At 43.5% G+C, this 22,018-nt stretch overlaps 1 protein-coding gene across 1 annotated transcript in view; it reads left to right on the plus strand.

Moving 5' to 3' along the window:
- Positions 1 to 133: 133 nt before the first annotated feature.
- The window catches only part of LOC133956755 (probable phospholipid-transporting ATPase IIA), a gene marked incomplete at its 3' end in the record, with an annotated part of 27,856 nt that continues 5,971 nt past the window's right edge, over positions 134 to 22,018 (plus strand). Inside the window, 22 exon segments of the mRNA XM_062392049.1 lie at positions 134 to 337; positions 2,649 to 2,793; positions 4,685 to 4,798; positions 4,944 to 5,052; positions 5,992 to 6,050; positions 6,990 to 7,041; positions 8,107 to 8,201; positions 9,955 to 10,035; positions 10,577 to 10,652; positions 10,963 to 11,039; positions 11,190 to 11,350; positions 11,447 to 11,589; positions 12,366 to 12,478; positions 13,180 to 13,389; positions 16,119 to 16,280; positions 17,123 to 17,215; positions 17,298 to 17,381; positions 18,146 to 18,316; positions 18,879 to 18,977; positions 20,230 to 20,319; positions 20,633 to 20,777; positions 21,621 to 21,685. Of these exon segments, the coding sequence (XP_062248033.1) occupies positions 270 to 337; positions 2,649 to 2,793; positions 4,685 to 4,798; positions 4,944 to 5,052; positions 5,992 to 6,050; positions 6,990 to 7,041; positions 8,107 to 8,201; positions 9,955 to 10,035; positions 10,577 to 10,652; positions 10,963 to 11,039; positions 11,190 to 11,350; positions 11,447 to 11,589; positions 12,366 to 12,478; positions 13,180 to 13,389; positions 16,119 to 16,280; positions 17,123 to 17,215; positions 17,298 to 17,381; positions 18,146 to 18,316; positions 18,879 to 18,977; positions 20,230 to 20,319; positions 20,633 to 20,777; positions 21,621 to 21,685 (2,412 nt within the window). The 5' untranslated portion in view covers positions 134 to 269.

The following is a 22,018-nucleotide window of genomic DNA, read 5'->3' on the forward strand; positions in this document are numbered from 1 at the left end:
TAAACAATGTGATAATACTATTCAATTATAGAATAATTTGCACTTTTATAGTAAAATCCCAGGTGATAATAATGTTTATGTTAATACAGAATAAACAGTGTGAATCCTCCAGTGAGTCATGTGTGGTGGAGGACGGGTTCGCTGAGCCTGTCCCCGTCCTGAGTGACTGACAGCTGGGGAAGCCTCCGCCCAGAACCGCCGCCGCCGCCTCCACCAGCGCGTCCTCCCGGGGCTTCCAGCAGCGACCGGCCGCCACCGAGGCTCCAGACATGACCGACAACATTCCGCTCCAGCCCGTGAGGCGACCGAAGCGACACGACGGGAAAAACCGGAATGGGTAAGGGCCGCTGCTGGGGCGGAGGGGTGGCGAGGAGAGGGACACATGAACACGGAACCACCGCGAGTCAGGTGGCTGGTGTCCGGGTCGCTGCAGCCGGGATGGCGGCTCACAGGCGCGGCTCCGCATTGTGTCTCCTAGAGCTAGCAAGGCGCTGACGAGATCCACGGGTCGGAACCCACCGCTAGCATCTGTGTTCGGGCTAGTAAATGTAGCAGCCGGGTGTAGCCTTAGCACCGCTAGCCGAGGCTACACCGGGCGGGACGTCCCCTTTTCCGGGGCAAGTGCACCTCCAACGCCCAGGATGTCAATATTTGCTCGGGAAGCTGCGCGGACCCGGAGGCCCGCGGGTTAGAGGCACGTTAATCCAGCAGCCAGGCAGGGACCCGGCTAATTCCTGGTTCTGATCATATGTGTGTTTTATTATTTACACATTTTTTTATCTATATAGATGCCCCCCCCCCCCCTCTAAAGGAAGGTGTAGAACATGGCCAACGTTATTATCATTATGTGTAAACACCATAAGAACAATAAACCATAGCAAGTCAGTTGAATTATGCAGCATCATGTCAGTTAAAGGTCCAGTGTGTAGGCTGTAGGTTCAAATGACCTATTGGCAGATTTATGAGCTATTACAGATGTTCAGATGTTTTCACTTGTGTGTTTCATCCAAATTGTTGTTTTCTTAACCCCAGAATGAGCCATTTATATTCAAATACTCTATATTTACATCCGGTGCAGGTCCTCTCTGTGGAGGCAGCCATGTTTTTTTTTACAGTAGCCCGGACTGGACAAACCAAACACAGTACTGATGCTGTGGTGTCATCCCAGTGTCTGTACGCCCCTCGGAGCTGCGTCATATACACCGGGCTTTTAGCGTAAATGTCCGTTGTGTTCCACGCACAACTCGGGTTGAGAATAATAAACATTTAGGTATAAAACATGGAGTAAATGATGTCGTTTTTGGTCAGATTTGAATACCGGGGCTAACGGACACTTGGATGACACCACAGGAGGAGAATTTAGATACAAAGATACACACAGCATCACAAACACAACAATTCTTCATTAAAATGTCTTGAAAAAACAACAACTCGACATATATAATATATTTAAGGGACTTGTTTCCTCACATGATCCCAAAATGTTTCCAACAAACCCAGAGAAATCTGCATATTTATTCAAGGTAACAGGAAGTCTCATATTGGTCGAGTTTTAATTGCGTCAAATCAAATTTATCCGTCTCTGCTTTAACCTCTGGGGCCGACGATGCATTATGAAGGTAAAACACTCTGTTAGCCTTCCATCTATTTGTATTGGCCACTTTTAATGGTTCTCAAATATTCATTGATGTTTGCTGCTTAATGTGAAAACAACTTTAATACAATACATCATCTTACTCGTGTCAGGGTAAGTAATCTTTATGGTATCATCAAACAAGGTCTTTTGCTGTTGTTTTGATTGAGAGACCCCCTAGTGGCTAAAGTTACATATTGTGCGTTTATACCCTCATTGAAAGTGGGTCCTCTTCCACAGAGTGGGTTGTTGTTTTTCTACAGGAGCCCAGAAAGGACAAAACCAAACACTGGAGCGACTTGTCACTTCCCCTTCAGGTCACTGCAGGTCACAGCAGGGGGGGGATTCAGTTGGTTGGAATCTGCAGCTTCACTAATAGATCTTTATTCTCTGGTCTTTAAACACTGTTCTTTACGTTTGAGTGCCTTCAGTCAACCCTGATCCAAAATGACTACATATTTGCATGGCCTCTGAAATGTGGGGCGGGGGAATCGAGAACTGGTTCCAGTTGGGATCCAGTTCAACCACTTTCGGTTGTCAGAATAACTGTATTTATGAACAGTGAATATTGTTGCTGCTGCATTATGAAATGTGGTTAATCCTCTTTTACTGCCGGAGAATAAAAATCACTGCCTGCCGCTGATAGAGGCTGTGAACTTATATTAAATCTTTTTTCACCTGCTCAGTCAGGTAACAGTCACGAGGTCTCTGACCCGGTGGTCTATTGAGGAGGAACGTTTTGTTTTGGTGGCGTGAAGGGAGTCGCCGCCCGGTTTCAGATGAGGTTAATGTTTCTTTCCTAAGACGCCATCTCTCTTGACTCTGTGGTCGTGGATCTTTGGCTCGGCTTCAATAAGCAAATGATTAACAAGGAGATGTGACAGCAAATACATTAAAAGTGCAGCAGCCTTATCAACAGGTTCACTCAACACAAAACAGGGTTGTGAGTCAGATTTGTTTACATTCCTGCGGTGGGACTAAACGTTGTGTAACCCTCCCTGGTGTTTCCTCTCAGGTGCTGCCCCTGGTCCAGGTGCTGTGGCATGGGCGACTTCCGGCCACGCACCGTTTGGCTCGGCCACCCAGAAAAGAGGGAGCAGCGGTTCCCCCGGAATGTCATTAACAACCAGAAGTACAACTTCTTCACCTTCCTGCCTATGGTGAGTGTCAGCCAAAGGTCACGCCTTCACCTTTCCTCTCCTTAGCCCACACGAGAACCCCCCACCTCCCGGAGCCCAGAGATTTTTAATATTCGTACTTGTCATATGACATCTTGACTAGGGTTGCAAAGGGGCGGACAATATCTGGTAAATTTCCGGAAACTTTCTATTCATTTATCCATCAATTGTAAAATATTTTTAAAGACGATTCCAATTATTTATATCTCTAGCATTGCATTAGTGTTTTTTTACAAGCTTTTTTCTCAACCTATTCTACATAATAATGCCACGTGCACTATCTCATGTGTGGAGACATTTCACCTCAGCCAATGTAGAAGGAAAGGCTGTGTACATGTGCAAATACTGTGCAAAGACCTATGTTGAGAAAGACACAAAGATGCAGAAGCATATAGACAAGTGCCCACATTTTCCTCAGGGCTCAAATCCGCCTATGAAAAAACAAAATGTTTATATTTATGTCTGTATATGACAAGGTAAATACAGTGAGTATAAGTTACCCACACAATTTCCAGTTTATTCCTGTATATTCCCGTATATTCCATGGAAAGTTTCCAACTTTGAACATTCCCGGAATTTTGCAACCCTAATGTTGACACTGGCACTGCAATATCATCATGGCTTCTAAATGACAACACTTCACATGTCAACACAATGAGACCTTCAGGTAATAATCCAGTGTCTCATGTTCAAATGAAGACATTTGAAAGACGTGTCAGAAGGAGATCAATTCAACCACATTAAGGAAAAACATCTTCACAATCTTTTTGCACCACTTTCGTCACGTTCAGCTTCAGAGGTTCAGATGAGTGTGGAAGTGACTTTTCCTTCGTGGACGGTTGTGACTCAGCTGCGTGCTGTCTTTGGACTCTGTGCATTTTCCTGCTATGATTTACATACACATTTGTTTTCCAGATATTCAGTTGTCTCAAGATCTTAATTTTGTGTATGAAGGCCGACGCTGAAAGTAGCTCAAATTTGCAAACACCTATTTGCATTGCAAAACTTTGTGCTTTTTATTTACTTTCAGTTCTTCTCACTAAAACATATTATCGTATTACGTTTCTTTCTCTGTGCTGCTGCTCGACGCTTTTAGAAATGACTCAAGCTTTCCCCTGATTGTAATCTAGCACCACGGTGGTAATGAAATTGAGTAAAGTTGTAGTATGTGTGTTGATTATATGAACAACAACGGTGGAGGAACAACTATTTGTGTTTAAATGAGATTTGTAGACTGAGCCTGGGCTATGTTTTGTTAAAAGCTTGCGAGTGACGGATATGTTGATATGAATTTGGCCCAAATAGTTATGTGGTAAAGACCCTTTTAATATTTGTGATTGAATGAGTCCAGCATAGAACAATCATTCCTCAATCCTCAACTGCAACTAAATTACATTACATTATAATATAAAATGCTATAATATTAACATTATCAGTTATCAATTCTTTTTCAGCTCTCTTTAATCCTTTACTTTATGAAATGTCATAAAACGGCCTTTATGGATTATTAAACTGCTCAAACTGACATTTACAAATGAAAATACATTTAAGAGCCGGAACGATGTAAATTAAAAGTGTGCTGATGCCGTTATTGGTCAGTAAAATATTTCTGTCACTGATACATCTGTTCATATTTATTAATAAGTGGCCCTAAGATGTCATTATCAAACCCTGATGACTAATCAAGAAATGTAAATGCAGCTTGATATTTTACAGTTTAACCATAAACTTAATTACAATCAACTATAAACAAGAAAGGAAACCAGGGATCTAGAACTCATTTCATTTTTCATTCATTTAATTTTTCATACATTTGTTAAAGTTTCTGTCCGAAGCAAATATTCCACTGAGTACTTCTCTTGTCTGTTCTCAGGTGCTGTACAACGAGTACAAATACTTCTTCAACTTGTACTTTTTGCTTCTGGCCTGCTCTCAGTTTATTGAAGAGCTGCGCTTGGGGGCCCTCTACACCTACTGGGTCCCTCTGGTATGTGTCGTTTTTTTAACTGCTACTTGTCCGGTCAATAGCATTTGTCTGTTCTCATACTTTGTTCTGTGCATTATACTTTGGTATTTCCACAGCTCTGAAAGTCAATGTTGGTTTGTGGTTTTCGTCCTTTTCTCCTCTCCAGGGTCTCGTACTGACCATCACCATCATGCGAGAGGCAGTGGAAGAAATAAGATGCTATCTTCGAGACAAAGAAGTGAACTCTCAGATTTACAGCAAGCTCTCAACGAGAGGTGAGGATCAGAGGCTCGGGGCCGAGCTGCCGATGTTTAGTCTGAGTTGATATCTGAGCCGTGTTGCTTATTTCTCAGGATCAGCGTCTATTAACTGTAGGAGGTTGGTCCTAATAAAACTTATTGGGGCTGGGGGAAATGGAAGGTAATTCAAAGCAGAGATGTAAAAGTGTACATAAGAGGCCTTGGTATAAAGTGCTACCAGCAATAAAAAGCAGGAGACCTCTTGTGGTTTCCATCACTTTGTCCCTTTGATGTGGCAGCTTGTTTTACCCATAAACACAGTGACTGGTTGCCGCCATGATAGCGGCCCCACTGCATATTTGAGGGTTTTATAGAAACTGTATGGTGAAGAAGTCAGAGCTTCTCATCTCCTCGTCCTTTCTCTTTAGATACAGTTTGTTTCTGAGAGCTCTGACCTGAAGCCGACTTTTTCTTTGTTGATCTTTTATTCTGTAAAAATAGAATTTATGGCACAAATAGAGCCAAGCGCTGCTGTGAAGTCCCAAGAACCCCTAATGCAATAGCAATATTAATGTGCTTTAATGTCTCACATATGCAAAGCCCAGGGGTCACAGCGAAAGGTCAAGGGTCGGTGATCTCTTCCAAACAATTTTGCCCGTCGGTTCCAAATGGAAGGAGAGAAAAGGCTCAGCTTCCCGAGCATTCCTCCCAATCTGCATGGAAAATTACTGGGCTGACTGGTGACACATGGGTTCACCAGGAGGAGACATTAGTAGTAGATGTTTATAGATATGTTTGATTAAAAAGAAAACACATCAAACTTTATTTTAAAGCCAGAAGAATTAAATTCCACTGCTTTTTAAAGTCTGTGTCTGTTTATTGAGAATTCAAACCAAGACGATTGATTCATTTGAAGATCTGATTTAATCTTTAAGGTGTGAATTAACCAAACACTTTTTTTCATCTGTGTTCCAGGTACAGTGAAGGTTAAAAGCAGTGGGATTCAAGTGGGAGACCTTATAATCGTGGAGAAGGTTCGTTGCAGATTGCTTCATCCACATCTGTGACTAGTTTTGCCTTTTTTTTTTGCTTTGTGCGTTTTTAAGGACTGTCAAGTTTCCGTTTATATGAGAGTGGATAATGAGGGGGCTGTTAATCTCCTGTGCTCCGGTGGTGACTGAGGTGAAAGGAGTTAGTAAAGATTTTGTAATCTTGTGATCAATGCCCAGCTTCAGCCTGTCAACCTCGATGCATTCACAGGAGACATGGAACCTAGAATACCTTCAATTAGATCTTGGACACAAATTCAATTAAGTACTATTTATTGATATATATATATTTTTTTTTTTTAGGTTTATGGGTTTGTTCATAAGTTAGTTTGAGCTGTGAGGGTGAATCTGTGGTTTTGCCGAGTGGGTTCTCTGAGATCTTAGTGCTTGAAATACGAGAAGCGAGCCCTGTGTTCAGTTTCCGAGCGAGGGCTTCTCCCTGAATCACTCATTTCACCGGAGCTGAAGGAAAGGTCACACATGTTGTCCCACACGTTTCACTAATATGACTGAGTGATTCAGAGTTATGTGGCTCACAATTCAGGGAGACACTCGAGCGGAGGTGAAACCAGGAGCTGACAAAGGGGAAAGCGGTGGAATTTTTAAATTAACCTGCATTTCAAGGAGTCATAATACATCTTTATTAGACTATCGACCACTTAGCAATAATCCATAAACTGTTGGGGGAGCAGAGGGGCGGGTCGGGGGGGAGTGAAACCTGGTCAGGGTCCTGCTCGGGCCACGACAGGATGATTTGTGCTGCAGGGGCTTATTATTGTGACTGGCTAGCTGTTTGGTAACGTGGCACATGAAAAGCAAAAAGTCTAAACTTTGCCACAGTTAAAAGAACAGAGGAGGAAGAGGAGGAGGAGGAGGAGGAAGATTAGGGAACTCATGTTTTTCTTTCTGCCCTTTTCTTTGTAGAACCAGCGTGTTCCTGCTGACATGATCTTTTTAAGGACCTCTGAAAGAAATGGTAAACATCTGCTGGTCATTCATCCAGATCTCCACAACAGACTGGCTGCCTGGCTGGCTGGCGGGCTGCCTGGGGAAATGACTTGTTTAAAAAAGGCGCTGAGGTGCAGGGATTAGCCCTGAGCCAGGACAGGAAGTCCTCCAAGGTCTAAATTGCAATCGGGTCCAGTACTAAACTATCACTCAAAGTTTGGTGGGGGGGGGGGGGGGGGGGGGGGACTGCCGTCTGCATTTAACAGTAGACAAAAATGTTCTCTCTTTGTCTATCGGCCAATTTTGTCTTTCAAATGAGGAGGAAATTAATGAGACGAGAATCTGGGGCACACCCGCAAAAAATCAAATGCAAAGAGAAAACAGGAGACATGAGGAGGAGGCGTCCTCATCTGAATAATCAAATACGGATCAGAAGGAGATTCGCGAGTGATGACACTGACGTGGAGAGTTGCGTTGTTTTGTGTATTTGCAAATATACAAACAAGTCAATTCAAAAAAGGCCCAGACTGAGTCACAGCACATTTCAAATACCTTTTTATATTTTCAGCCTCCAGATAAACAAACGTGACTGTGTGAGAGAAGCTACATGCGTGTTTTGGTTTGCGTCTTCCTGTTGGGGGAGGGAAAAACAACAGCTTTGTTTTACTGGAAATAGTGCTTGGTTATCTCTCTTCCATGTGGAGGCCATTAGGTCAATTATGAAGAGCCTAGGCCAGGATGACGCACGCAGGCTGGTGGGGGGGATGGGCCTCGCTGGATGCCTCCACTTCTGCCCTGGCTTGATCCCACAAGCACTCTGCAGCCAGCTCCCTCAGAAGTTGCTGATTCACATGCGACTCCGGGTCAATGTGTTTCCAAGACCATTTAAATGTGGTCATTCACAAATCAGAACAACTGTGGACATGTAGCCTTCGATATGTATAGAAGTATGAATAAGTACATTCAGTGCCATCATCAAGCATCCAGATAACGAGTCCCTTTGTCGCACTAAGCCTGTGTGTTGTTGCCCTCTAGGGGTAAGTGTGTTTCCTCCTGGCCTCAGTGGCACTTCTTGTCCTCTCCTCCCTTCCAGGCTCCTGCTTCCTGCGGACTGACCAGCTGGACGGAGAGACGGACTGGAAACTGCGCCTCCCAGTGGCCTGCACGCAGAGGCTGCCAACCGCTGCTGTGAGTCATGGATTAAAAGATGGGGGAGAGATTGAAAGTTGCGACACTGTGTTTATGACATTGAATTCTGGAGTTATTGCCACATGGGGACATGTCCAATACCTTGATGAGGACAGAGCGGTACTTTCAGTGCAGGTCCTGGTCCTCTGAGAACTTCATGGATCTGAAGGTTCAACTCAGACCTGATGAGCTCTTCAGGCTTATTTAAAAAATACAGTGAATTTCAGTATTAAACACTTTGAAGATGTAATTCGGGCTTTGAAAACTTTAATGGCACATTATAGATTAAATGATTAATCAGCAGATTGTTCTATAATAACGTTTAGTTGTTTTAGCAATAATAATAATAAGTCTTATTCGTATAGCAGTGTTCTTAACAAGGCTACAAAGCGCTTCACAAGAGGATAAAACCACAATAACACAACATCAACAATGACAGTAAGTTGATTGAGTCTGACTCAACCTTGAACTGCTGCTTGTCAAACTCCCCCTGCTCCTGTCGCCTCCTGCTCCTGTCGCCTCCTGCTCCTCCGATCCCTCAGATGGTTTTCTGAAGATAAGCAGCTTATGCCTCAGGATTCAGGATCTAATAAGAATAAAATAACAGCCATGTTTGTCAAACAAATGTCAAAGAGCACATAAATGCAGAGTTACCTGTCAGCCTCGTAGCCTTGGGCGAGAGATGTCAATGTAAAATGCAAAACTATAACGCAAACAACACTCCTATACAAACTGTCAATCTGGACGTAAGGCTGCCGTCACAAAGACATTTTGCTGGATTTTAATATTTATGAAATGGCTAATGATGACCATTACTGGCTAAAAGCTGATTATCGGTCCATCAACAGCAAATTCGTTGGCAACTGTTTTGATAATTATTATTTGTTTGAGGGATTTATCATTGATTCAGTCTTTTTAATATTTCTATGTTTTCATTGTCGTCTCAGATGCAGTTGAATATCTTTGTTTCGGATCAAGACACTATGAAGATTTTTATTGCACATGTGATGAATGGAGATAATAATAATCTGATAAATTGATAATCGATGTAATGGATACGAACACGGCTGAAATAAGAAATTAAGAAATATATATTTTGTCGTTTACATGTGAATTTGTATGGAAATGTCAGTGAAATCAAAGCACAGCAGTTTATCTTTAATTTGTGTTCGTGGTTATAAAATCAGAATTGACTCTGGAAGTGACAGCTCCATTAACATGTGATTTTAATGAAGCGGTGTTTTCTACAAGTTCACTTATCTTACGACAGAAAGAGTCAAACCTGTTTTTGAGAACAGATTAATATCACGTGTTGAAACATATGTGTGAGCAGAGAACGAGAAGCAAACAGATGAGGGCTTGAAACAGGCTGAATGCAAATAAAATGTGATGATGTCACAAATATAATTTGCTTATTGTCGTTCTCACTTCACCTTATCGGCCCCACACCATCGAGCGTGTGTACTTGGCTTCTTGTTTGAGGGTAAACGTTGTGTGCCTCCGGATTTACATATAAGCAGAAATCAAGCAAATGCTATATTTGTCAAACAAGTGTGGGAATATTTATTTTTTATTTTGAATGCCTCATAACAGTTCCTGGCCTCAGGCAGAAGTTCTCAACATAGCAAACACTGCTGCGACACAAACTGTAGATGATGATTTAAAGATGGATGCTGGTGTCCATATGTAATATGTCATGTGACATACTTTAATAATGTTGTTGATATTAAACAATTTTTCGAATGTGTTCCAGGACCTCCTCCAAATCAGATCTTATGTTTACGCCGAAGAGCCGAATATCGACATCCATAACTTCATTGGAACTTTTACCAGGGTGAGTGCTCACATAACTTTTCTGCCTCTTTTCAAACATGCAGCCCTTCATTTGAAACTCTTTTAATGTGCTTGGATATCGACCTTATTAAGTTTTCTATGGAGTGAACATGGAAGCTTGTGCATGATGGATATTACCACACGCAGCAGAACTTAGAGAAAACAAACAGAACAAGAAACCATCCACAAACTCATATCTGTGCATCAACACTGGTTTTCTATTCGTGGCCTTTCTGGAATCCTAACTGACAGTTATTCCGTGTTAGTGATGGAGAACTTAATCACCTCATTCTGTTAAATGTGTGTTTTCATGTCTGAATACAGGAATGAGGATCAACCTTTGTGAACAAATTCTCAAAACTCACTTAAAACAAACAGAGGACGCCAGAAATGTCGTTATATAAATAATTATCCCGTCCGTTGAACTCTCCTTTTTGTTTGCTGAACACATCATAGACATATGGGTAGACAATCAGTTATTTGACTAGTTTGGTCGTGTGTGTCCCCCTCCCCCCCTCACTGTGTGGTATCAACCGTTACAGGAAGATGGAGATCCCCCAGTCAACGAGAGCCTCAGCATCGAGAACACACTGTGGGCCAGCACCGTTGTAGCCTCTGGTAAATATCTGTCCGGGGATTAAGAAGCCAGTAAGACCCCGGAGGTAACCAGGACCAATCTTCCCTCTTAGCTCACACCGCTGGAAATCGCTCCAGGGCAGCTCAGCACGATGCTGGAGAAAGTGTTCTTCTTACACATGTGTGATCTATTAAGCATCTGTGTGTAGCCTTTATTCCAAAATGACATTCTTCATTTACAAAAGTCTACTCATTGTGATTATGAGTCTGGGAAACATGACATATTATATTTATACGTTGCTCCTGGATGATATTGGCCTGAAGCATTTTCTCTCTCCCCCCCCCCTTTCAGGCACAGTGGTGGGGGTTGTGATCTACACAGGAAAGGAGCTGCGCAGCGTCATGAACACCTCCAACCCGAGGCACAAGGTACAGTGGGGCTGGACACAATCATTCCTTTCGTTTCATTTGCACAATTGCAGATTTTAAGATCTACATAGACAGATGTTTAGCATTATTTGACCTACACGTCATGTACATGTGTTGATCTGATGCCTAATGGTGACCTCTGCTGCCCAGGTTGGTTTGTTTGACCTGGAGGTGAACTGTCTGACTAAGATCCTGTTCGTGGCCCTGGTCCTGGTGTCACTGGTCATGGTCGCCCTCCAGCACTTCGCCGGCCGCTGGTACCTCCAGATCTTCCGCTTCCTGCTGCTGTTCTCACACATCGTGCCCATCAGGTGCGATTCAAAGATTCCTCACCTGCAGTATTGTATTTATGAGTTCACAGCCAGAGAGCAGTACATTGATTTGTGGTGGTTTCTTATTGGACGCAGCTTGCGTGTCAATCTGGATATGGGAAAGATGGTTTTCAGCTGGATGATTAAGAAAGACTCCAAGATCCCCGGGACGCTGGTGAGGGCGAGCACCATCCCTGAGCAGCTGGGACGCATCTCCTACCTGCTGACCGACAAGACAGGTAGGACTTCTAAACTGAGCGGTGAGAGAGCTGAGGATTTACCAAGGGAGAATCCAGTTGGGCAGAGTTAAGTCGTTTCCTGCCCTGGGGGGGTGTGGAAGCTGTTCCTTATTGGCCCCTTAAAGAAAAGCCTTTAGTCTCTCATTAATTCACACCTTTACCTCCATCAGTGCTTTTCCTCAGACGCACGGCGCTGCCTGTCAGATTTACAGCCCTCGTGCCCAATTAAATGATCGGCCATTTCCTCATCCAGAGTGTGATAAGGCCGGGGGGGGGGGGGGGGCACAAGGTCTTGAAAATGCTTTTAAAGTGAGTGTGAGGATACAGAGGTTGTGTGGAGTGACAACGTTCTTCAAACACAATCTGTGATTAATGTCTGTAAATCCCTACGAGTGAGATTGGTGCAGGAAAAGACTTTGAGGCCATTTCCGTGACCTCTGGAGAATGTCCGGTCCGATCGGGTCCCGACCCTCTCAGGAGTTTTTCTTTCACATACTAAGAACACAGCAGGAGATTATCCGGTTCACAACACAGAAATCTCAGGAGAACATTTGCGTTCTCACATGGAGCCTCTTCCGGATAATTGCAGGAGATTAAACTCAGCACATGTCAAAAAGCAGCTTTATAGATTATAACTATAACTTCCCAATATTCATTTTAATGCCCATTATCTAAAGCACCATCTCCTAATTTTATGCTGTTAGCAATTATGCAAAAATGTGCGAATTATTTAGTATTTTGCAATGAAATGTAATTTGTAATATGATCTTTTCCAGGGACTCTAACCCAAAATGAAATGGTGTTCCGGCGGCTGCACCTTGGGACTGTGGCCTATGGGATGGACTCGATGGATGAGGTGCAGAGCCACGTGTTCAGCGCCTACACACAGGTAAGATCAAATAAGATAAGATGCAAGAAGAAATGAAACAAATCCATTCACAACAAGATTTACAAAACAAAAGATTGAAATTCCCCACAGCTTGGGAAAGAGTAAAGCAAACAGACCTGGACATTGTTTTAAGAAACGTATGAGTTTGTGATTATTGTTTGGCTGAATGCTTCCTGTCCTCAGATGACACTCTTTGTCCCCTCTGACACCAGAGGTTAGCGGAGCAGGAAACAGGATTAGCCCACAAGCGAAGCACTGACCGGACTTCTTTAATGACGCCGCCATTAACCCCTGGAACGCACGGCTCTCTAAAAATAGCAAAGGTTCACAATGCAAAAGCAAATTCCTCATGTTTTTTCTTTTGCACATCTGGTTGTGTTTACGGGCCACTGTCACAGCCGTGATTGAAGCTGGGTTTGGTTGAGCAACTGGTTTATCAAACTTAAACCTTCACGTCCCCAGTTCGTGTTCCCTGTTTTCCAATTAGCCTCTTGTATGTGTTCTTTTGAACATAATAAGAAGAGAAAGAGGAGGCAAGATAAAGCGGTGATAGAGAAAGATAAAGACAGGAACCTAAAGATCCATACATGTAAAAACCAAATGATCATTCTTCAGTTTGAGAGTTTCAGCTTCTTCTCTTTGGTGAGTGTCACAGCTCTTTTCAGATTCCTCTCATATCGCCCTCTGTGATTTGTCCTCAGCCCGCCCATGACCTTCCAGCCTCCCGGGCGCCGGCGGCCACCAAGGTCCGCAAGACCATCATCAGCAGAGTTCACGAGGCGGTGAAGGCCATCGCCCTGGTGCACAACGTGACCCCGGTGTACGAGTCCAACGGGGTGACGGACCAGGCCGAGGCGGAGCAGCACTATGAGGACACGTGCAGGGTCTACCAGGCGTCCAGCCCCGATGAGGTAAGAAGCCACACAGAGCCAATCCAGATTCTTACAGTTTGATTATTGACGTTGATGCAGAAATATGACATGCAACTTTTAAAACCTACAGGGCGGATGGGATTAATATGATTTATATTTGTCTTTAAATCATCAAATGGATCATAAAGGACTTTAAAGTACCCGTCCAGTCAAAAATATGACTCGTTTTTTGTTATTTTAGGACTTTGCTTCACCTTTACCTCGCTGCTTTTACATTTATTGCTGAAAGAGAAAAGTTTCTATGCCCACCTTAAATTTATCATATTCTAATGTGCAACTGACACAAATGTGAATGTGAATGTAATTTAAAGTCTTGAGTACACAAATTTGGAAAAAATACTTTTATGGAAGTAAAAGAATCATGCAATATATTCAGTAAAATTTCTGAAAATCAAAGATATTCAAATTTTCAAAGATCCTGGATTTTTCAATGAGGAAGAAACAAGTCATTTTGAACTCATCAGAGCCAAAACTTTCTCTCTCTCTCTCTCTCTCTCTCTCTCTCTCTCTCTCTCTCCCTCTCCCTATCTCTCTTTCTTTCACACACTCTCTCTCTCTCTCTCTGCAGGTATATTATTAAAATGCAATAAGTAGGAAGTAAACTAAATAAAAATAGTTACCGACTGCAAAAACAAAAAGGTAAAATTGTCTTTTCTCAATCAGAAGCAAAACAATTATCTATTGTGCTTGTTTTGTTTTCTTCTTTGTTCTGTGTTTGTGGAAACGGACCCTTGAACGTTTCCAACATTTATAAAACAAAGAGCTGAAATATTTCCATCAGGTGGTGAAACGTAAACAAAACGCCACACAACCAAAGACCTTTTAGATTGATACACATCTCACTCTGAGCTGAAGGGAAATGTACACTTCATTTACCTAAACATCAGGTTCTCGAGGCCAAACAGGGAAACACAGACGGGAGAACACACTTCCGATTCTTGGCTTTTTTCGTCCACAGCCATTAATTTGATTGTCGACGTGTCTTTCTTCCTTAAAGTGGAACATTCCACATGTTCTGTCCTTGACCAGAGTGAATTCTTTGAAACGTTAGGAAGAGGATGTGAAATTCAACTTGATCAGTTTCCTCTCGGTGTAAATACGGATTTCCTTAATGTGCCTCACAGCTCACTGCACTTATCCCCTTTTGACTTTCCTCTTTTGATCGTATACATTAATAGAACCCTGTGTACCCGCAGTGATTAAAGAAGTGGGCTCTGTACTGCTGCAGCTGTTGAATTAGAGTTTAGATGAAGTTCTCTGAGATGCAGCACTGTACTGGTTCCACTCGACCGAGACAGAGATTCAGTTTGTGTTAGCTGGTTTTTCAGGAAGTCTCGATATAGGTTTGGGTTTCTGGCTGCGACACAATGTCAGTGACTGTTGAACACATGGGTTTCACCACATCAGTAACTTTCTTCTCTGTGGTTTTCACTTTTTGGAGATCGGCACGTGCAGAAGACGGAAAGGTTGTCGTGTGTTCATTTTGGTATTGGTAATAAAACATCTGTGAAGAATATAGATATAGATACTTAGAGATATCAGTGTCCTAGATTTAAATTACTGACCTATGATCCATTAGTGATTCCCTGGGAAATCTGAGAAATTCTTGATAAATGCTCTTATCTCGCGTTGTCATTAAAGGAGAAATAGAGTTACTGGAACTAACCCATGTCCCCCCCTCCACACACACACACACACACACACACACACACACACACAGTTTGTGTGATTCACAAACGAAATCTGAAATCTGAATCACTTTGGCTTTCAGCTCATAAAACAAACACTGTCCTCTACGTGGTGGTTCTGAGTCAAGGCCACTGGACGCAGCATTATCAGCCCAGTCATGAGTCTATGGCCGAGCCAGACGCTGCTGTAACAAGGTGGTCCTGTTGTGGCGGACCCTGGATCTTCGAACCCCCCCCCCCCCCCCCCCCCCCACACACACACATCAATAATTTCTAGCCCGTGACTAATCTTCATATTTGCCAAACCTGGATGAGAAACCTTAACAGCAGCGAGAGTGATTGTGACGTTGAAGAGCATCGCCAGACGACGTGCTCATGGCATTTCCAAAAATAAGAAATGTCGGGAAACACAAATCCTGCGGTTTTTAAAAGTTGGAATGTGGGAATCTGTGTTGGCTTCTCTCCTGTGCGTCCATTTGGCCTCTGGGCTATTAGCTCTGTCAGAAGATGGATGATGAATTGGTCATGTGACCTGGCTTCTGGTCTGGAAGTTATTGGGCAATCCTCCCCCCCAAACAAACACACACACACACACACACACATTGTATTAATGGATGTCATCTGTCCTTCAGGAAGAATCAAGCAGGAACAATATTCTCAGTTGAGAATCGGTCTTCTCCTTCAGTTTATGGATCGATGGCTGTGAGTGCTGGAAACGCTGGAGCTATTGATTTGAAGCTAAATGGCGACTGTGCTTTCTGACCGGCTGTTCTCCTCCAAAGTGTCTCTGCTGCTCTCTGTGTGATCCCTGAATGGAACATCATATCGACATAATGGCTTCTTCATGGGAAGAATAGAAACCAGAGCAGCGGTCACTTGTCTCTCTTCTTAAACGATGTTAATATTATAAAACAACAACAACAACATGTCAGTCTGTTCGTCTTTACCTCCTTTATTTACAGGTGTGTGTTTATATTATTTTAAACGTCAGCCACCATGGTCTCTACTCTGTGTTGATAGGTGTCGCTGGTGCAGTGGACTGAGAGTGTCGGGCTCACACTGGTGGGACGAGACCAGTCCTCCATGCAGCTGCGGACCCCTACTGGCCAAATCCTGAACTTCACCATCCTGCAGATATTCCCCTTCACCTATGAGAGCAAGAGGATGGGCATCATCGTGCGAGTGAGAGCCAATGAGATTCCTCCACACATGTTCACAGCTCTCATGCATTATCCTTTATGTTCTGTATTTGATTTAAAAATAAGAACTTTATTGATGTCACTCCGGGGGAATAAAATAGGCAATAAAATATAATATTGAATTTAAAAAAATGCAGAGAGTATGTACATAATATAAACTTTTCACAAATATTACTTGTAGAGAAACAGACTTTAGTAAAGCTCTGCAGCACAGGATGTAAAAACTGTATTTGAGCATTAAGTATATGGATTTAAATAAACTTACACACATTAATTGTATAGTTAGGTACAATATGAGTGTGTATAAAATCACTGTAGTATACTTAACAGCAGTATAATATATATATGGAATATAGGTGTCTTTCACAATAAGAGGCATTCATGTAAAAGATAATGTAATTCAGTTATTTTCCATTATAGTCAGTGGTCGTAACTATGACGCTGCTCAGTACTCGACACTGACTTTCACACGAAAACCCCCCAAACATATTTATTTTATATTATATTATCTGAGGAAAACTTTACCTTACAACGACCTCTGACTAAGGCCGATGACTAACTTTGTTTGTGTTGGCTGGATCGTGACTCAGGAAGCCTGGGATCTTGAAACCTGACTTCCCCGAGATAATATTTTCAAGCCAAACTCTGAATATCAAAATAAGTTAAGCATTTCTAGGCAACACAGAAATCTCCCAGCCTCCCAGTTGGCTCACGTGGGCATCCAGTGGAAATTCTCTCCTCGTGTTTCTCATGTCAGGGTTTGTCAGGTTTTCTAGATCCTGTTCCTGTTTCACACTGAATTAACTGAGACCATTTGTTTTGCAGGATGAATCAACCGGGGAGATCACTTTCTACATGAAGGGTGCTGATGTGGTGATGGCCGGCATCGTCCAGTACAACGACTGGCTGGAGGAGGAGGTGGGTTTTCCCTCTTCTTCACAAATCACCTCGGTTTTAATGCTGTGACCTGCTGACTCCAGATGTTCTCTCTGTTTTCAAGTGTGGAAACATGGCGAGGGAAGGTCTGAGGGTCCTCGTGGTCTCCAAGAAATCCCTGACGGAGGAGCAGTATCAGGACTTCGAGGTGAGCGTTCAACCCACAGTGATCTGAGGCTCAGCTGAGGCTCAGCTGAGGGACTGTGAGTCCATCTCTTTGGGTTATTGTGTAGTTAAACCACAGAAATAAGATGTGTTGCACATTGTTTCTCTCAATGCTCTCGAAATCTGTAGCAGAAGGATATTTATTTCTAAATGTCAAAGTGTATTCTTGGGTAATTGGAATAACCTCTGACCTTCTGGCCTGTACACCCCCCAGACCCAGGCCCCACTCATTGTTAGAGCAAGGCAGGGCCGTCTCCCCTGCAGCCTTCATCCCCAGGCCCATTACTGAAGTGTATAATTGTGTGAGCAGAGCGGGTGGGCAGCAGTGACTCACCGACTGAGTCACGCACAGAGTTGTGTTCCTGCATGAGTCACACTCAGATTATTTTTTGCTTTATCTTACTGTGAAAAATTGCCCTGGAGCTGGAATCTTAAACTGGGCTCGAACCAGTTGATCATGTCTGTTCTGTACTTCAAGCTCTTTAAACACGTTGTGGTTCTCAGGGTTTATATTAAACTGAAACTTATGATATTCTGTTTTGAGGGTTTCAGTACATGTTGGTTGTCATGTGTTGGATGTTGTGCAGTTCTTCTCCCTGTGTTTTCATTTATCCACCACAGCTGGTGGCCATGTTTATACTTTCTCCTTCTATTCTTGGCCCTTTCTCTCCGTCTTTTTGTCTTGCAATGATTTTACCTCATTTGAAACCAGTTCAAACTATTCCCGTCCCTCGGCTGCGTCCCCAGGCGCGGTACGTCCAGGCCAAGCTCAGCGTCCATGACCGCTCTCTGAAGGTGGCCACGGTGATTGAGAGCCTGGAGATGGAGATGGAGCTGCTCTGTCTGACGGGGGTGGAAGACCAGCTCCAGGCCGACGTCAGGCCCACCCTGGAGATCCTGCGCAACGCAGGCATTAAGGTTTGCAGGGGGATGACTGATGGCCTCATGCTCACAGCAGCAACACATTGAAAACACACAACATAGAAAAACAACAGGTTGTTATGTTTTTCAAATCTGTCCGTGTAAAGAAAACCCATTCAAGTACCTGATTAAAGTAAATGGAATTAATTATATTGACATTTTAATTGGAAGCTGGTTGACAAACTTCAGGGGGTCAGAGACATTTTGGTTTTGAGAATCGTAAAAAGCTGATTTGTATCTGTGCCCATTTGTTCTGGATTTAAAAGGTTTCACTCAAAATAAAATAAGTAGTCTGAGGGGAATTTCCTCAGTTTCTGTGATTGTAAATATACCCCCCCCCCCCACCGCAGTACATTGAAGGTAAAAATAATAACTTCATCTGTTTAATACATTTAAAATTCCACAAATTGTGTCCTAGTAACTCAGACTTTTCATTTGGGAGTATTTAGTCCACAGAACGCCTGAACCTTCCAATTATAGTTTTCCAATGCTGAGTCTACAGAATCACAACATCAGTGCATCTTGTAAAACCATAAGTTCTCCTCATGATCTCCTTTAGGTGTGGATGCTGACAGGAGACAAGCTGGAAACCGCCACGTGCACCGCGAAGAACGCTCATCTGATCACCCGCAACCAGGACATCCACACCTTCAGGCCGGTGAGTGTCGGGCGAGGACCCGTCTTCCTGTTTGTCTGCATGTCAAAGGTTTTCAGCGCCGCAGAGTTCATCCCAGTTCACTGCACCGCTGACGGTTTCCCTCACTCCCTCGACCCACGGGCATCCATCTTCCCTGCGGCCGAGGCCCATTTGCTCGTGGTCGTTCGGCTCCGCACAACTACGCACACGCAGGCCGGGCCAGAATCCACAGCTGAATAAATCACCTCCCACCAGAGAAAGCATCCGAGCCACAGTCGGCACTGAGAAACCAGCTGAACCACTCCCAGAGGGAACATGCAGAGGGCTCGCTTCCTAATTTGTTTTTCAGGTTTCAGGCTACATCGTCGCTTTGATAGTTCCCCCCCCCCCTTCTGACTTCCTCTCTGGAGCCGCGCCAGAGCAGCAGGAGCGCCTGCCATAGAGGAAGGTTACAACTTGCGCACAACTGCGGTTACTGGAAGAGGAAAACAATGGTTGGCACGGCATGAAAACCTCGGTCCCAGTGGACGGGGGAGTGCTGACTGGGCCGGTTGCACATACATCTGGATTGGTTTCCTGGTGGCCACCAACAGCCTGATCTGGATTGACGTATGAATAGTCAGCGGCTGAAGGATATTCACACCGGAGCATAACTCGCGTTGACAGATTTACACCGGGCCTCGTCTGAGCCGCATTTTTGGAACGTTTGTAGATCTATATTTGAATCTGACAGAAATTGTGAGGAAACCTCAGTTGATTTTTAGTTCCTCCCACATCCCAGATGTCCATATAGACCTACACATAAATGTAGTTGTAATTGTATTGTGCACATTGATGTAACTACACATGATTTAATTGAATTTCTTCACACAAATATTTGATAGTTAACGTTTGGATGCATTGCTCTGCTAAAAAAGGGCGATAATCAAATTTTATCTTCTCCCTAATTCCCAGTAGAATCTTAATGATTTGATTATCAACTCGTATAACTTTACAACATGCTGTTATCTGAAGTCCCGTGGTCATAAAAACACTGAGACGTTTTATCAGAGCAGTTAATCGCTCACTAGTCGGACGTCTGGCAGATTTTCAGTCGCTCTAACGTTTGTCTTCGCTGCAGCTGAAGTGAAGCGAGCTGCGATTCTCCTGATAACGTTCAGGACGTTGACAGATTGTCGTCCCTGATACGACTTTGTGTGGAGTCTCTCTCTTCTGTGTGTGTGTCTGTGCTTTCATACGTGTGAGAAGATGAATGTGGTTTCCACTGTGACAGGTGACAACACGGGGGGAGGCCCACCTGGAGCTCAACGCTTTCAGGAGAAAACACGACTGTGCTCTGGTGATATCGGGGGACTCGCTTGAGGTGAGCACTGAGTGTGTCTGTGTGTGTCTGTGTGTGTCTGTGCGTGTCTGTGTGTGTGTGTGTGTGTGTGTGTGTGTGTGTATGTCTAACCCTCCTCCCACTGATATAACACTCCTAATGAAACACAGACATATCTATTCTCTGTGTGATGCATGATCATATCTGCCAGTGAAGGACCTCTGGAAGTGGTATCTGTGGTTAGACTCTGAGCTGCAGCAGGAGTGTAACTGTAAGTCAGGTGGAACAGCTACGTGTGGTGGCCTGACGTCCCCCCCCCCCCCTCCCCCTATTTGTTGTGATCGGTCCGTCTCAGGTTTGTCTGAAATACTACGAGTACGAGTTCATGGAGCTGGCGTGTCAGTGTCCGGCTGTGGTCTGCTGCCGCTGCACCCCCACGCAGAAGGCCCAGATCGTGCGGCTGCTGCAGGAGAGAACCAACAAACTCACCTGTGCTGTCGGTGAGTCGAGAACCAACAGCTTCTCTCCTCCTTTTTAACGTTATGGTTTATCTATATCCTCCTCACTGTCACTTCCCCTTAGTTCTACTCATCTGATTTAAATGTTTTAATGATCAGAACCTATACAACATGCAGCTGCACATGACCACACGACCTATATATCGGTCGGCTGGTTAACAATTGGCTTTCACAGACATGTCAGCATCAAACCCTTCATTTAACAAATTAAACAATGCAATTTATGTTTATATTTTACTTAGAGAAAAGTCTATTGTCTTAATTTAAGTTCCATATATTTGGTTGTATCTGTGTTTACTTAATATTTAGCTTTTTAAAATACAGTTTGTAATTTAACCATAAAAAAATGTAACTAAACAAACTTCTATTTATTATAGTTTCAGTAAAATCACATTTTGATGACAGAATCATGTAATTTAATTTTGTTACACAACTTTCTGCTTGATATCAGTGATTCCAACAAATATAAAACTTAGAAATAATAAAGTATGTCACAACGCTTCTTGGCTGCTCAATGGATTCAATCTGAATCTGAGTGTTTATTTAATATTGTGATGATTAACGTGTTTTTCATGAGGCTGCATCACTGGGCGCCTTTATCTCAACTTTGATCTGGTAAATTCCAGGCAGACATTTATCTCCCTTTGCTGCAGCTCTGATCTCTGAATCAGGCCAGATTCAGGGAGTGTCTCATAACACACACACACACACAGACACACACACACACACACACACACACACACACACAATACTTTGACCAACAGTTTGTATTGGTGAGTCACTGATGTGAATCCTGACACTTCCATGCCTTTTGTTTTCTCTTAGGGGACGGAGGAAACGATGTCAGCATGATCCAGGAAGCCGACTGTGGCGTGGGAGTGGAGGGAAAAGTAAGACTCTGTCCGTCTCATGGCCTCACAGCTTCTCTCTCTGGGTTTCCTGTAAAGATCCCTCTCACGTCCAGAAACATGTAGAGGGACGTGTGCACACAGATGATTCCTCTTTATGAGGATCTATTGTCTGAGTTGAGGAAGTAACGATGACAGGATGCTTTTGAGCTCAAGTAAAAGTAAGAGTTTCTCATCCGGCCTCCCCGTGAATCTCTCTCTGTGACTTTCCTGCAAAGATGGACACGTGAAATTTACTCCGACATGAACCTCGTGCATCTTCAGGATGTTTTTAACATTAGGGGGAAATTATAATTGGGAGACATTTTGTGAAGG

This window comes from Platichthys flesus, chromosome 7, assembly GCF_949316205.1.
Source record: "Platichthys flesus chromosome 7, fPlaFle2.1, whole genome shotgun sequence".
Lineage (NCBI taxonomy): Eukaryota > Metazoa > Chordata > Actinopteri > Pleuronectiformes > Pleuronectidae > Platichthys > Platichthys flesus.